The sequence below is a fragment of the Copidosoma floridanum genome, unplaced genomic scaffold (assembly GCF_036245765.1).
Source record: "Copidosoma floridanum isolate Cflo_tuat_1 unplaced genomic scaffold, Cflo_Japanese_pri ptg000014l, whole genome shotgun sequence".
Taxonomy (NCBI): domain Eukaryota; kingdom Metazoa; phylum Arthropoda; class Insecta; order Hymenoptera; family Encyrtidae; genus Copidosoma; species Copidosoma floridanum.
The window spans coordinates 3143327-3159534 of NW_028321891.1; the positions used below are offsets into that span (position 1 = coordinate 3143327).

Sequence of the window (16208 nt, forward strand, 5' to 3'; positions counted from 1 at the left end):
GAGGTGGTGGTGGTATTCGATAATATATTTTGTACCTCCAACGATCCCGCAGCGCTTCGGAGTCAAGCTGCTGCTGCTGTAGCGGCTACACGGCGGCGGCGGACATCTTGAGCCTCGGTGCATGTTTTTGGCAGTGCGCGTCTCGTGTGTATAATATACACACATATACCCACGGAGCCGATCGGTTGTGTCATTGCCGATGTTGTTGTCGATTAAGTACACCGCTGTCGGTGCTGTTTGTTTATCACCGTTGGGTGTATACTTGTCTGCTACGGCAGAGAAGGAGCATCGCGGCCAGATAATAGGTATACACTTATAGTTTTGCGCGCCTGGCAGATATAAAATATATAAGAGAGTATTGTTGCTGAACGAGTGCCAAGCGGCCATGTTTCTCTGTCTCTCTCTGTTGCTCAGGTGGTGGTGGTGATTCCGCGCGCGCGAAACGGAGAGAGAGAATTTGCCGAGAAGCTGCGTTGCCCGTGGGTGCTCTCTCTCTCTCTCTCTGCTGCGGAGGAATTTTCTTCTTCGGTTTCGGAGCAGTGAGTGCAGTGTCTGTTTGTGTGTGTGTGTGTGCGCGGCGATTTCGGTCGATTTTTACGCCCGCGGACACCCAGTGCAGGTGATCGCGAGTGTGACAAGAGTGTGCGGGGGGAAAAATAATAATAATCAATAGTGTCGTCGTCTTTCCCTGCGTGGTGTCTGTTTTTGTTTTGGTTCTCTCTCTCGCTCCATTTCGGAGCAGTTCGCGTCTGCTGTATAACCTGTGGAGCCGAGGTTTTTTACTCTTACGGTCCATCAAGAGTTCGCGAGTGAGAGGCCTGTGAGAGTTTTCAGGGTGTCCTCTCTGTTGTTGTTTTTTTTTTATTTTTAATCCAAGTGAAAGAAGAAGATAAAGAGGGAGGAGTCGAGCTCCGAAATCTGGATTACACCGGCGATCCAGGATTCACGGACAAGATTCTGCCGGTTCATAATAAAGGTGAGTGCGCCTCTTTCTCTCTCTCTCCCTTCGCGGATGCTGTGCGGTGCTCCTTTCTGCGGTGTGTTGCCCCTCTGATGTGTGCTCGTTCGCGCGTTTGAATCGGCGTTCGTTAACCGATCGAAGTGTCTATACGATTTTTCTTGGAATCGCGTTAGTTCCTTTACTTATCACTCGATTGTTCGTTGTGATGTAAGGTGCCACCTTGTAGCTCTAATTACCATCGGTTTTAAGACAATTATTTTGTAACTGTGAAGCTGTATTTGTGAAAGATTGTTGACGATTCGGTGTTTTGCCGGTATGTAAAATACAAAAATATTAGTTTAAAAGGATTTTTACAAAGCAACTTTAACCATTACTATCTTCATTTTTTATTATAGATCTTTAGATCGGTAATTCATTGAACCAAGCTGTGGTATTTAAAAAATCTAACACGTTCGATTTTAGTCAAGTCCTGACACATGTCAGATTTTGAAAAAGTTTAAATTTTTTATCACCAGTGATTAACTAATATGTAATGTAAAAGTTCTTAAAAAAACTAAATGTTTTAACGTGTAGGCTTCATTATTAAAATACCATATTGGGTGATTTGTTAAATTAATTTATTAATTAGCGATGGCTAATGACTTCTGGTTTGCGAAAAAAAAAGAACGTGCCTTGGTGTGTTGTAAAAACAAATTTAAAAAGCGAGTATATTATATTATTCGTCACGTGCGATATCACCGTCGTACATATATTGTTTATAATCGTACCAGTTTTCTCAGTTTTTTTCTCTTTTTTCGTCACGTTTTACAACGACACCAGTTCGATAAATTTTACTTTCGAAACCTTACTGTGTTATACAGATTAAAAAATTGTTTTATCGCTGATACAACGTTAAACAAATTAAACGTGTACGCACAAAAAAATATAAATTTCGATGTATATATTATATGCCTGACTCGCGTGTATCTAAATGAAATTATAATACTATTAAAGTTTGCATTATAATCGAAGCACTTAAAAGGCAATTATTCCAAACTTTAACTTTGTCTAATTACGATTGAGGAGTTTTATTTCCAAATGTTGTACCATATTCAAGTCAACCCTTTGCTATTTTTTTACTTTTATCTTTTTACAAATTTTTCAACTTGTAATTGTTCAAAGACTTTATGCAGTTTAGAATTGCTCTGCAAATCTCGTAACAAAAAACGCCGCCGTCTCAATTTACTTTTCAAAATAAAATAAAAAAAAAAAGAAAAAGCGTTTTACGTTTAACAAGTTAAAAATAGAAATGCATGTAACATAATACTCTCAAAGTCAGCCCGACGGTATATCGACCAAAATATACATATACTGCCGGCGGCGACGGACTCGCGATAAACGTATGAAAAAAAAAAAAAAAAAAAAAAAAAAAAAAACAAAGAGAACCAAAAGTACACTATATATAAGCCTCGTACCATATATACAATATTTCATGTACAGGTATACGCGAGTACACGCACATAAGTCAGGATAAGGGCATTTAGTTCCGTCGAGAGCAAGAGCGCGTGCAAAATCAAACGCCTTTTTTTTCGACAGGAGCACACGACACGGGGGAAAAAAAGAACCATCGGACAGGGGGCACATAGGCCACCACATTCCTCCAACGGCTCCAACGTATAGGCACATTGTATGTACGTGTGTGTGTGTGTGTGTGTGCTGCATCAGCGACACCCAACGTCGCCCCTTTCTCTCCCGTGCTCGACTGCTCGTACTCGTGTATACCTAAACCAGAATACCTACCTACCGTGCGCGCCAATTCAAATCTCGACGGTTGTGGTTGTGTACCTTCCTATATATATATATATATATATATATATATATATATATATATATATATATATGCTCGTATATATGTATACACGTAATATGTGGTGCCGTGGAAAGAGAAGCAAAGAGAAAAGAGATGCTGGAAGACGAGCTGTGCAGTAACCAGCAGCTCCTCTCTTCTCTCCTTCTTCTTCTGCGGAATGGGAGCGCGAAAATATAGAGCGAGTTTACGGTTAGCCGCGGTGTAGGTAAGTGTAAGTAGGTATAATACATCAGAGAGAGAGAGAGAGAACTTCTCTCGGGCGCATAAAATATAGGTACGTGAGTATGCAAATACTCACACCGATCTCGTACGAATGGCCGAGTGTCGCTCCTATTACATTATAAAAATATGTACTGACCGGATACGGCTGCGAGGAAAAAAAATAAAAAATAAAAGACTCGGTATGACGGGGACTAGGGCAGCCCATGTTACACATTCATCTCTAAGCGGCGAGTAACCAGTTCTCTCCCCGTGCGCGTCCGTATAGCTCTCGTTCTGTGCCCCGTACTTATATACTTACGCGCAAAGATACTTATTGTCGATTGTGTGTATGTGTGGCATTGACATCTCTCGCTTTTTTTTCTTTTTTTTATCACTCTCTCGTTAGTGGCTTTTTGGTGGCTTTGCTCCGCTTTTCCTTGCAGATATTCGATCGGATCTATGTGCGCGCGATAGATCGGCTATACATGGGGGTGGTGGAGAGACAGGAGCGTGTTATTTTGTCTCTGCGCGTGCTGGCCTGGCATATAAGTACTTGCTTACGAATCTCCCGACGCTTTTATTATATTTCTTTTGGAATGCGCGTGACTCTCTTAATGTTATGTTTCTCTTTGCAACGACTACATGTAAGTATATACCACGCGTTGAATTTTTTTTTTTTTTTTTTTACAATAAGCACGTTTAAATGCCTGACGCTCGATTTTTCTTACTCAGTAGAGAGTATACTTGATGGCTGATTCTTTAGTCGACGATAAAGGTGCGCCTTTGGTTGTTTTTTTTTCCCCCCATTATTTTTGTAATTGCTTTGGAAAACTATTTTTAAAGTGGCCATCGCGTGATGCACGACTTGTGCAATTAAGCAAATACAAGGGTTGCGAAGGTCATTTAAATAGGACTGCGAAAACTGCGGTGGAAAACTCACCGTGTGTGATGATAATATATACCCATCCTCTTGTTGATGTTGTTGTGTTGCATCCGGATGGTGATTAACCGAGCAAACATAAAATTTGTAAATTACATGGCGATTACATACTTTTTTTTTCCTACGACCAAATTGGTCAATTGAAATAATCCACGTTCCTACGTGACAATTTTAAAACAACCCTCGTTGCTGATGCGTCTCGCGTGTCATTACATGTTTTTCCATCACCTGTATATACTTTTTACTGCATCTGACTACAGATTGTAAAAAAAAACTCGCAGATTATAAAAAAAAAAAAGTATATAATATGTTCTCGCTTAAAAAACCCTACGAATTTCAAAACAGGAATGTAGGAGGGAGAGGAATGTATATGCTCACGCAAATTTCAAACCCGTTTTTCACTACTACGGATGTATGTTATATATGAAAAAAAAAAAAAAAAAAAAAAAAAAAAAACATGCTCTATCATCCGAAATTCCTCCTTCTTCTCTCCTCCACTCCCAAATATACCCAAATACAACAACAATAGCACGACCACAGATGTAAGCTTAATGTATACCCATACGAACAAAGCATCCGTCAAACAAGAGCTCTTACCCCCCCCTGCCCTCCTCATTCAATAAAACATCTCATCAGCATCGGCGATCGACCCCCTTCTCGCGCTTCTAATTTTCAAAGATCGTCTTTCCCTCCCATCGATACAAGCTCACTCGCGCGCGCTATCGGCATTCCGAAATCTCCGCAGGCGGCTCTCTTCCCCCGCCGCCGCGCGCCTCGCGGGTAACCTTGAAATCCCTCCCCCACTGTAACCATATACGTATATATACAGAGAGAGAGTCGTGTATTACGCGGCGATGGCGCGCTTGCGGTGGTGTGTACTATGTATCATATACTATCTTTTCCATATAGTGCGTGTAGGTGTATATATTATTTTGTAGAGTGAATGAACGTGTGGGTGGGTAACGTATATATATACACGAGAGTCACGACGAACCCTTCTGTACATGTATATATGATACACTGTTTGTATACTCACTCGTGCTTGCATACTTTGAATTTTAACGGCGTAAAAGCAGTACGGGGAGCTCTCGTCTTTTGTGTTTTCTCTCCCTTGGGTGTGTAAGATTTTTTTGTTTTTTGTTTTTTTTTTTTTTTTTTTTCACTGAACGTACGTAATTGTATACCGGGAGGTATTTTGCAAAATTTTATTTTCTCAAAATAGTTGCTGCAGCAAAGATTTTTTTTTTTGTCCCGGGGTAAGAAGAAGGGAAATATTTTCGTAATGACAGCCGCTGTTCCTTGTAAATAAACATTCTTTAACAATTTAAATTTTTGTTTGCTCAAACTGCGGCCTTGCAAGTGGGTATTTTTTTAGAAACGTAAACAGCAAAAAAATAGTATAGACACGTGTGCACGTGGAATTCCTCGGTGGAAGTATAGGTATGTGCATTTCACGGTGCGTGCGTATAGAGAAATTTTAATGGCAACACTAAATAAAAGGATCCGTATTTAATCACATTTACGTATTCGTGTATGAAATATAAATATTATTTCTAAACGAGAGTTTGGAGAAGCACGTATTTTTTAATCTCATTCGCGCAAGTGTGGATCCATTCCTAAAAAAAAAAAGGAAGATTTAAACGCAAAATAATTGCCTCTTCTTCTTTTAGAAGCACAAACTTCTTGAGCGTCTTAATTATTTGCTCCTTTTTTTTTTTTTTTTTTTTCGCTAACTCCCCAACATTTCCGGTAATTTACTGCAACTTTAATTAATTCGTTTTTCCCTGCTCGGCCCGAAGAAAAACTTTTTTCTCTCTCCGGATGAAAGTTTGGGTCGCGAAAAAAAGATTTACACCAACCGTTTAATTAACGATTAACCAACTGGGCCTCAAGCGTTAAATTGAACTATTGACTGTACGAATCTGAAAAATAAGTCGCAGCTTGGTTTTTACAAATCTTTAATTATACTCCCTGAAAACCAAATATTTTCTCTCTCTTTTTCGAAACTACAAACTACTCGAAAACCTTGGAACTCTCGATCCCAACCAACAACAACAACAAGCAACCCGCACCCTCAAAAATCCGATGACTCACCCTCCGAAAAAAAAAAAAAAAAGGTAAATAAAACCTGTCCTGTAACCGGCTGCCATGCCCACCTCAAACGAGAAAAGCAATAAACCGAACCTTAAGAGAGACTCCCAGCCTTGGGCGTCGAAAATTCGCTCGCTCGTGTGCGTTACGTGGCGCCAGTGCCTATATAATAACACCCAAAACGAGGCGGGCGAGAGCTGCGAAGCCCAAGAGAGAAAGAGACAACGAGGGAGGACCGCCAACGGAGAGAGGCGCGAAGTTCTACACGAAGCCGCCACGGCGACAAACATCTGGAATCTCCGGCATTCCGGGAAAAAAAAAAAAAAAAAAAAAAAAACCAGAGACGCGGACCACAACACAAAACAGCTCCTATATATATACAGAGGGTTCCTCCCCCCGCCTTTTCTCTCGTACGGGTGTAAGCCACGCACGTGCCTCGCTTGCGTAAGACCACTGTAGTGGCACACTTTCATTGACACCACGACGCTCTGTACGTGTATGGGTGCCCCTTTTTCACACACACCCATATATATCTATCGTACATAGGGTGTTGGCATCGTCGTAATGAGAAAAATCAACCTCGACATCGGCAGCCCGGGGCTGTCGTTAGCACCGTTTTAATTGTATATACCTCCTCCCCTTAATTGGCCTTGATCCGTTAGGATATCTCTCGGGTTAAACGCTCCCGAGAGAGCCGCGCTCGTCCGCACGTGCGTTGCGGAGAGAAAATCAGGGCGCTACGTACTTGCCGGTAGTTTAACTCTTTTTTTTTTTTTTTTTTTTTGTTTTTAATCGTTCCTCCGAGAGTTTTGTCTACATATATACAATTTTTACCGTAACGCGATCTGCAATATACTTACACGTAAACGGATCAGTCCGAGCACTCGATAGCATCGAGTAAAGTCGTCCAAGCTTTGACGTCGGAAATTATAAAAATCGGAGCAAATTTTCATCCCTCCCTATAAGTAGGTAATTAATTAACGAGTACAGATAATTGGCGCGAGAGTCGGGCGGGCTGTTCGAGCTCTCGTCTCATCATCAGCGCGGCGCTTCCGATTGGAGGGAAAATAATTTTTCACCCCTCGAAACGGCGCTCCCTGGTGAATTTACTCGGACCAACATCCCTCTTATCTTTTCCTCCCGGCTCGCTTTCACTCGTTTTTTTCAATACACCCTCACCCCCGCTCTTCACGGAGAGAGGGAATTAAAAAAAAAAAAAAAAACCAATAGAGTCGGGAGGCTGCGGCAGCAGTAGATTATAACCCGAGATATTTTTTTTCATCGACGCTGTACCGCTGCTGTTTCCCCCAGAAGCTATTTAGCGAGAATTCACAAACGGATATATTTATACCAAAAGTCGGCTATCGCGGCTGGAAACATATTGCCACTTATCATTCCTCTCCGCAGAGCGCGAGTTCACGGTAATTGAAAAGAGAATCCGACTCTCTGTATCCGCGGATGTATGCGATTACTCGAGTGTGCAAAATACCTCCTCCCCCCTCCTTCTCTGGGGCGGATCATCTTTTTTTTCCCCTTTGACTCTTTGCATCGCCTGCATTTGAGATTAGTTGCGTGCCGTCGATACTCTACTACTGTATACAAAGGGGTAGATCGTGGGATTTAATTAGGTACAGATATGGGAAGAATTTTCTTCGAGCTGCCAAAGGTCTGTGAGGCTAATTGCGAAAATTTCCAAGCGGAGGAGGGTACTTGTTTAATATATTTTTTGTTTTTCAATACGTGACGTTTTTTATACCATATATGTATACAAGATTTTTGTGATATTTATGGAAATGTATATGTTGTTCGTATAATATTTGCTCTTCCGACTATCATTTCGAAAGTATCACTTTAATGACAAAATAAACGTTTCATCCCCTACCTATGATCATACGAAGTATATATACGTCAAGGATCTCAGAGATATACACGGATATTTATGGCCATAACGAGGTTCCGGCATCTGGATATGTGTGTGTATATGTATAAGTACTTATTTAGTATCTCTCTCGACGCTCCGAAGCGAGCCTGCCTGACCGCAGATTCCGGTCCATCGATCATTCCTTCCTCTCATCTCTTCTGTAACTGTTACCTACACGAATACATGCCATATATACATGCATATGAGCGGCGCTCTCGGCAATTATATCGGTTCGAAAAATGTATGATTTCAAGAGGAATCGCCTCCCGGCTCTCGCGTTTCCGATAAACGCGCGCTCACTGCTGTAACACGCGCATCATCGGCCAGCCCGTTCTGGTATTATAAATACACATCGTGGGCGCGCCAACGGTTTTCGCACTTTTTATCGGTCGGTTCATTGTGTTATACATCACGTACGTGCGTGCGGCGCGCCAAAGTGTACAATGTATCTATGTACGTCGGAAAGGGGCGGGGCGCGCGATAAGGGGAGCGCCGGGGCTTGTTGTTTTTCTTCTGTGAACTAGTTTTCCGACTTTCTATGTTTTTTTTTAGTTTTTCGTGCTCTTAAAAGAAATTTATACATGTGGGTGGATCGGTATGACAGCTGCTGCGGGTTATCTTCTTCTTTTCGCTGCTTATCTTCCTCTTTTCGCTGCTTGCTGTGCATCATTGAAATCTATCGCACGAAGCCGTATGAATGTATTTTTCTATTCTTGATGTTTTTTTTTTTTTTTTGTTTTTTTTTTATTATTAAAATGTTCTGTAATAGTTTGGAGAATAATTGGTATATATATATAGTCGATAGTAAAAATTAACGAGAAGATCAAACGTATCGGCCTCCGATTTTCCATCTATAAAATTAAAGAGAAAAAAAGCTCTCGTCTGGCTCTGTTAAGTAGGGGATAATTGCTTTTATCAAATGTAGCTCTGCTTAGTTTCACTAATTAATGACGCAGCAGACGATGACGACGACCCTCCGTGTGGAATTCGTGCAATTTATTATCGACTTTACAGGGATACCAATGACGGCTCAATTAGATTCGTCGTGCTGTCAAATGTTTATTAATTCGTTTGGCATGAAAAAATCCAAATTGATTTTTGGTACGTTGGTTTCTTTATATTATATTAATTGACAAAAATAGAGCATTTTTTGTTTTTTGTTTTTTTTTTTAGTGTACAAAATTATTACTGTATTAAGAGAATTATTACATTAGATTAGATTAGATTAGATTGCACTTTATGGAGGCCTTGAGGCTGTGCCATGTCTTTTACAATATTACAATATTACTATCAAGAGAAAAGATGGAAAAATCCTCAGTAACTTTTTAACATTATTGCTGCTACTCTTTTAATATTTTTACTCAATATTTAATATAAACTTTGATACATAATATCTCAATACACCATAAGACGTTTACATACAGTGTCTCCCAAAGTTTACTTTTCTGCCGTATTTCCAACAAATTTGGGGCCTCTTCTAATTGAATCTTTTTTTTCCTCTCTATCACCTTGTTTATAATTTATTTTTTGCTTGCTGCAATCGTATTCACTCAAACACGTATAAAGCTCATCAGAAACGAGCAATCGGTACAATCATTCTTTTCCTTTGGACGTTTCTCATTTCATTTGGTCCCTTCGATTTATGTTAGAAAATGGTCATGTAAAATTGATTAATAGATGTAGTAATATTGTGTCTTTTTTCTTCCAGGAGGGCGCACGGACGGAGATGGCATGAGGGAAGGCTGCGGCAACGTTGCCGAGGTGGTGAGTACCGAGCACTATATTATTTGAACGAGCTTATTTCATTGAAACTCCCCCTTGGCCTTACTATATTTATGTAGAGAGAACAACATCATTATTACGAACAGGTGACCATTATGTAGGGCTGCTATGCGATGTTTAGCTTCTAATTTCATCTCCCCTTCTCGCTCCTCCTCGCAGTCTAATAAAATTTTTCTAGGACCACAGACTCTGTTTTTCTTTGTCCCCCATATATATTTTGATTTACGTCACAAGTAAGATTTTCAATTTGCCCCCTCCAGTAATAATAATTTAGTCGTAGTACTTATAATTTACCTAAAAAAATTTTGTGCGAAAAAAAAAAAAAATTACATTTTAACGTGTAACGGTGGTGAAATAAATATGATATGTGGTAAAAGAGAGGACAAAACAAAAGGTCGTGTGTATATGAAAAAGGATTGGCCGCGCAGTGTGACTTAGGTTGAGGTATAGGTAGAAAAAAAGCGCGAAAGTAAAGAGGAAAAAAAAAGAAAAGAAAAGAAACAAGTATAGTAGCGAAAGAAAGCGGTACGAGGGAGGAGAAAGATCCTCTTTCATCAAAAGAAGCCTTACGTGTAGCAGTCGTCGCTTCCTTTGCTTTGGGTCGGGCAGGGCCTGCAGATAGAGCAATGACGAGACGTGCGGCTCAGCTGCTGCCACTATAATACACGTACATTCTGTCGTTTCGTACCGCGCGTCGTTCCTTTCGTTCCCTGTCTTATATACCAGGCGAATGCGAGAAAGAAGAAAAAAAAAAAAAAAAGGGTAACCACTCTTTCTCAACCCCTCCCTTTTTTTTTTTTTAATAAAAAAATAAATGTGAAATTAGAGACTCGATTAAAGATCCATTGCTAACACCCGAAAAAGAAGAAGATACATCATCCCTGGATATCCAACTTGTACAACCATGTACTCATTTTCCATGTTTTCCATGTTTTCCACCGCGTTATTTAAAAAAAAAAATAATACAATAGTTTGTGAACCATTATTCTTTAAACCCTCCAACACACAAGCTGCAAATGAGAAAGAAAAGCTCGAATTGAAGTTAACAGCAAAGGAAAAAGTAACTCAGGAGGAGGAAAATACGTAAAACAAAACGAAGGATCGGTCCACGTTTGTACCATATAGCCGGGAGGACGATGCCGACGACGGCAAAGTAGGCTACCGGGTTAACGTACGCTCTCTCTCTTTATCGCGTATATACGAGAGAAAGCCGGTGCTCGAGTGTGTGTGTATACGTGTGCCCTTCCTAAAACGCGTGGCGCTCTCTCCCTCTTGGCCTTTAAAGAACGAGGCTGTTAGTCTAATGGCTCGCTTGCTGTGTGTCCGTATAGAGTATAGAATTCACTAAACTACTTGCCACCACTCGGAATCTTTTTTCCTTCCTTTTTCGGACGGCCGAAGGAAAATATTCCGTTTAGGGTTTCCGATTTCGTACAGGTGCAGGTATAATATGATCCAAGTGTCCGTAGACGTACACGTAGCTACAAATGCTGCGGTCAGGTGCTCTTTTTTTTTTTTTTTTTTTTTTTTTTGATACATGCCAATGCTAACGAGCCCTTTTAATCATCTTGAGAGTTTTCCGGGTGAAACTTGATGACGGACGGATTTTTAAAATATTAACTTCAATCTCGGAGCAGCAGGGGGCTCTTCAATTACCACTTTGCAAACCTTATCTCTATGGCTAATTTTTTTTCCCCCCCCCCAAAGAAAAACACAAGATTGCGTTTCCTTGCCTTAAAAAAACAAAAAAAAAAAGCCCAATGGATTTTTAATACGAACTAAAACGATTTTTGCTTGGGGGTGCAACAGCATCCATCGAACGCAAGAGGGAGGAGATATTTTCGCTCGAGGAGAAAATATTGTCTTAGCGAGAGATGCCGGGAGCCCCGGTGTTTTAAGCGCGGATGTATTTTCCTTGAGAGAAAATTACTTCCTCCCCCCCCTCGTCTCTTTTTCCCTTTCAACGAAAAAATGAGCGCAAAACTGCTGCTGTAGCTCCGAACGAGATGCTCTTCGTGAATTCTTGCCCATATTCCGCGTGCAATGCAATGTACGCATATATAAACACACGCGCTCTCATCGCACACAATGAAAAAACAAAAAAAAGAACCGCGCGCTTTGCATACACCTCGTAAACTTTAATTTCCCTCCAGATATGTGCTTTCGTGTACACTAACAGGCGCGTGTATCGCAAAAGTAAAAAAAAAAAAAAAAAAAAAGAGAGAGAAGGTTTTGCGCTACTGCGCGTGTGTACATCAGTTTACCTCCTCCTCCTCGGAGGTTATTGCTGGAAAACACGAACCAGAGAGGATTAATTTAAATTAAAATGATCCGAGCGTGTAGAAACGCGCGTGTGTTATACCTACGATCAAGGGAGGGGTCAAACTAACTAGCACAGTATAATATACACATGCGAGTTTGCTTTGTACCGACTAATTTGATTGGGGACACGCTTTCAAAGCGTGTTCATACAAACTCTATACCTACTCTGTATATCTGCGTAGAGGTACCTATATACATATCCACACATATACACGTACCTGTTGCGCGATGACGATTGTGTGTCCAATCGATACGTCCGTTTGTCAATGCGTACCTACTGCCAATATTGGTAAAAAAAAAAAATGAGAAAAAAAATTGATCGACGCCACAGGACTTTGACGGATATAGATTTTAAGAGCAAAGGCGCTTGCTCGCGAGTCGTATTCTTCGAAGTAGCGACATGTAATGCATGGGTGGGTATCACAATACACACGCACGTAACGCACGGGGGCGGCAGCTAAAACACCGCATAGCTTCCATTAGCTTATCAAGCGAAAATTATCGCCTCATTGAAACGGCAAGAACAACAACAATAACAGAGAGGAAAAAAAAAAAAAATGTAAAAATCCGAGCGAGCAGCAAAAAATGTTACCTGCAGAGTGTACAATGTACACGCCGTATCACGGAACAGATCTAGAAACGCCGCTCGCGTAATCTCGGCCCATAAAGTATCCCATAAATAATATATCTCCATTGAAAAGCGCAACGCGAGAGAGAGAGAATATACAGAGCTAGCTTAATTTCTCGAAAACGCGGTGTGTGTATATATGCACGTGGCATGTACACATTATTGCGCTCGACTTTACAACCCCCCCCCCCTCGTGCACGTGTGTAGGTATAACGAACGTGTGTGCGCAGATACGAACTCATTACCCATAACCCGGGCACTGCTATCGCGGGTCTAGTAATAATACTCGCGAAACGACCATTTTGCAGCATAAGTGGATATAGGTATACATATTATGTGCCTTCGTTGCGGAGCTCTCGATTTGCGCCGTGAAACGCTCGAGAGAGTATTATTTCACGCGACAAAACCCGCAAGATTGTTATTGTACGCGCCCCATCGGACTCGGGATTTACGGGTTATTGTGTCCGAGTGATAAAATATTCGGTGCAAACTCGTGGGAAATGTGTTTCGTGTAGCTCTGCATATTATATTTATATTATCCCGCCACATTTTATGAAAGCTCATAATCCATAATACGTGTACCTACCTCGTACCTTATACTAAAAACAGAAAGGTGTTTACGAGGGTCCATTGCCCGTATACGATAGGCAACAGCCACAGCTCGGAGCCACATCTGCGATTCCGCTCAACAGTTTGAGTTTGGAAGAACAAAATATGTTATAAGCAGAGAGGGCAAGAGAGGCGAGGTTCAACTGTTGGAGTTTAAATGGATGATCAGGTCGAGAATTACGGACGATTTGGGTTTTGGATAAAAGTACGGTGATGTTCTCTAGTATCGAGTGAATACTGAATTTAATTTATTGAAACTTGCAAAGTGATTTTCGTATCGATCCCTTTTTTTTCACTGCATTAAATATCTCCAATTGGAGTTTGTTCTATTGGTTTCGATTGGAGCAGCAAATTTTTAATTTGACCGAGACTTACGGGTGATGAGATTACCGTGTTTTTAATCTTAACTTCCATTATCCGTGTAACGTACAACCGGATCAACGATTCCAACTCTGTAGGGCTTATCATGAACGCAATTGTATACAGTTACTTTATCCTGAGTTAATTTTCAACCAAATTACATTTGTAGAATTTCAATTATAATTTAAGCCATACACGCAGGCTCTTTCTTGTTTATTAATCACTCGAATGATCGTCAAACATCTTAAAATTTGTATACTATTCATTTTCCTTACTTGGTTGTTATTTTTTTTTTCTCATCCTGATGATGGTGTTGGTATTATTCAAAACATGATCAAAAACGGAATTGTGATGGTGATTCCAGGGGGACGACGATCGAGTGGGTATATGAATATCAAATTTGTTTATTCGACAAGAGGAGAGCATCAAGAGCCTCTTTCCCCCAGCACCTATACCGGTTTCTCTCCTCACCCTATACCTCGATATCCATGAATATCGGAGCAGATCACTGCAAGAGAAATCGGCAAATCGGCGACGATGCGTGCATCACGAGGAGGATGAGACGACATCTGCGTGCCCTCACAGCTCAACTCGTATGCACGCGTGTGCCCATCATATGCATATTCATCGCGTCGGCCAAGGATGAGGGGATGATAATTAACAACGCGCCGTACGGAACTTGGCATTAATTATCCGATCGCGCATTATGCGCGGGCGAGAGACGTCGCACAAGAGGGAGGAAGGTGGTACTATATATACATATATATATACACATCGATTTACGTAGTAGATATGTCGCGGCCATGTGTTTCGAATCGCTTATCATACGGCAGATACGGGGAGCTCTCGGGTAATTGGTTGTTGCTGGATAGTTCAGTTGCGGGGAATATCGCTATATATATTTATAGAAGTGAGATTTATCGGCGCGTGCGTGTGTCGTTGGGTCAAACGAGACTTGATTTGTTGAGGAAAAAAAAAAAAAAAATAACGTAGCATCTCAGATTTATCGAATGGGTATATTAGGTGCTGCATATTAAAAAGAGATTGCGGTGCAGTGTATACGGTGTATATATAGGTTTCGGCAAATGTTTCTGGTGTTGCATCGATCGCGAGAGGGAAAATATTTGTGCTTCTCGAAACGGATTCAACGCGAAAATTGTGAAATTTTCCACGACGCGCACGTAAAATGAAGTATCTCATGCAGCGTGTTTCCATTCCCATAAATGAAACTTGAATTTCGCCGCGTAAGTACGTGAGTTTCAAGCATATATCGGATGTAAAAGAAATTCCGGGCCGGCAATTGGGTCTGTTGATGATACGCGCGGGGAAAAAGGAGGTGCATTCACGTATGGGTGTGGCTGTGTGTACAGGTGTATTCAAATCACCCGATAGCGGAAATGTGCGTCTCGCGTGCGTATACACCACCAGCTTTTGTACGAACTGTACGGAAATGGAATTTTTGCGCAGTAAGCCGGAGGCGCTGTTTTTTTTTTTTTTCCAAGGGAAAAATGAAAAAAAATAAATTATCATCAAGCAAATTCTTGGAGTAAAGAAAATCAGTTTTTCCCTAGCGTTGATTTTTTTTTCGCAAGCAGTATGAGTATCGGATGTGGTGCATCGTGTTTACGTAGGTATATATAAGGCCGATTCGGCATAAAAATCATGCACTTGGAGATCTAGCTCCCTCTTATTGATATTTCATTTCCCCGCGTCGATTCGCGATTTACACTCGGTCTCCCTTCCTCGTTTCAAATATTTACCGTAGCAGAGAGAGAGAGAGTGGCGCCATATTTTCCAATGTTTATACCATCGACAATAAAAAAAAAATAAAAAAAAAAAGTTACATCGGAGGTCTACCGCCAAGAGAAATAGACGTACATATATATACATAAATCACGCGTATAGCGCGCGGCGCGGCTGATCGCATAATTTATAAATCCTGTTATACATGGGTATTTTTGCCGCTTCGCCGACGACCGGAAAGCCGCACGGGATCGACGTTTTATTCGACGCATATGTGTACCCCTCCTCCTCTCGCTCATAATTGACGTTTAAATGGCTCGGTACGCCTGTGTATATGTAAAAAAAATATGTGCACATATAATCAGGTGCAGCCTACGTATTGCTCCGGATTTTAATCCAATTAAGCGCGCATTGATAGCATCTATAGATACACACGAAACGGCAGTATAAGAAACAAAAATATTGAACGATTTGAAAACTCGGGGGATGCCGATCAAGCAAATTATTCACGTGGATGAGCGCCTATGTGTGTTTTAAGTATACATACTTACTCGCGCACGACAGATTGTAAGTTTACGCTACATGTCCGAAGGTTCACTGAACACACGTTTACGTACACATACATAGATTTATATATATATATATATATATAGGTTTATACATATACTGCAGAAAAAGCGTGCAAGTACCGCAATGCAGAGCGCAAAAGGCGAGACAACTACTTCCGCGTGAATGAAAAGCTATAAGCCAAGTTGCAATGGGAGTCGTGTCTCGACAATAACGCCTCCTCGCGATCTCTTT

General features: G+C 41.0%; 1 protein-coding gene across 1 annotated transcript in view; it reads left to right on the forward strand.

Annotated features, from left to right (window-relative positions):
• Window positions 1-239: 239 nt before the first annotated feature.
• LOC106638255 (Ankyrin-repeat, SH3-domain, and Proline-rich-region containing Protein) overlaps window positions 240-16208 on the forward strand; it is a 130655-nt gene continuing 114686 nt past the window's right edge. Inside the window, exons 1-2 of the mRNA XM_089591930.1 lie at window positions 240-976; window positions 9672-9727. Of these exons, the coding sequence (XP_089448056.1) occupies window positions 9695-9727 (33 nt within the window). The 5' untranslated portion in view covers window positions 240-976; window positions 9672-9694. The remainder of the gene's footprint in view (window positions 977-9671; window positions 9728-16208) is intronic.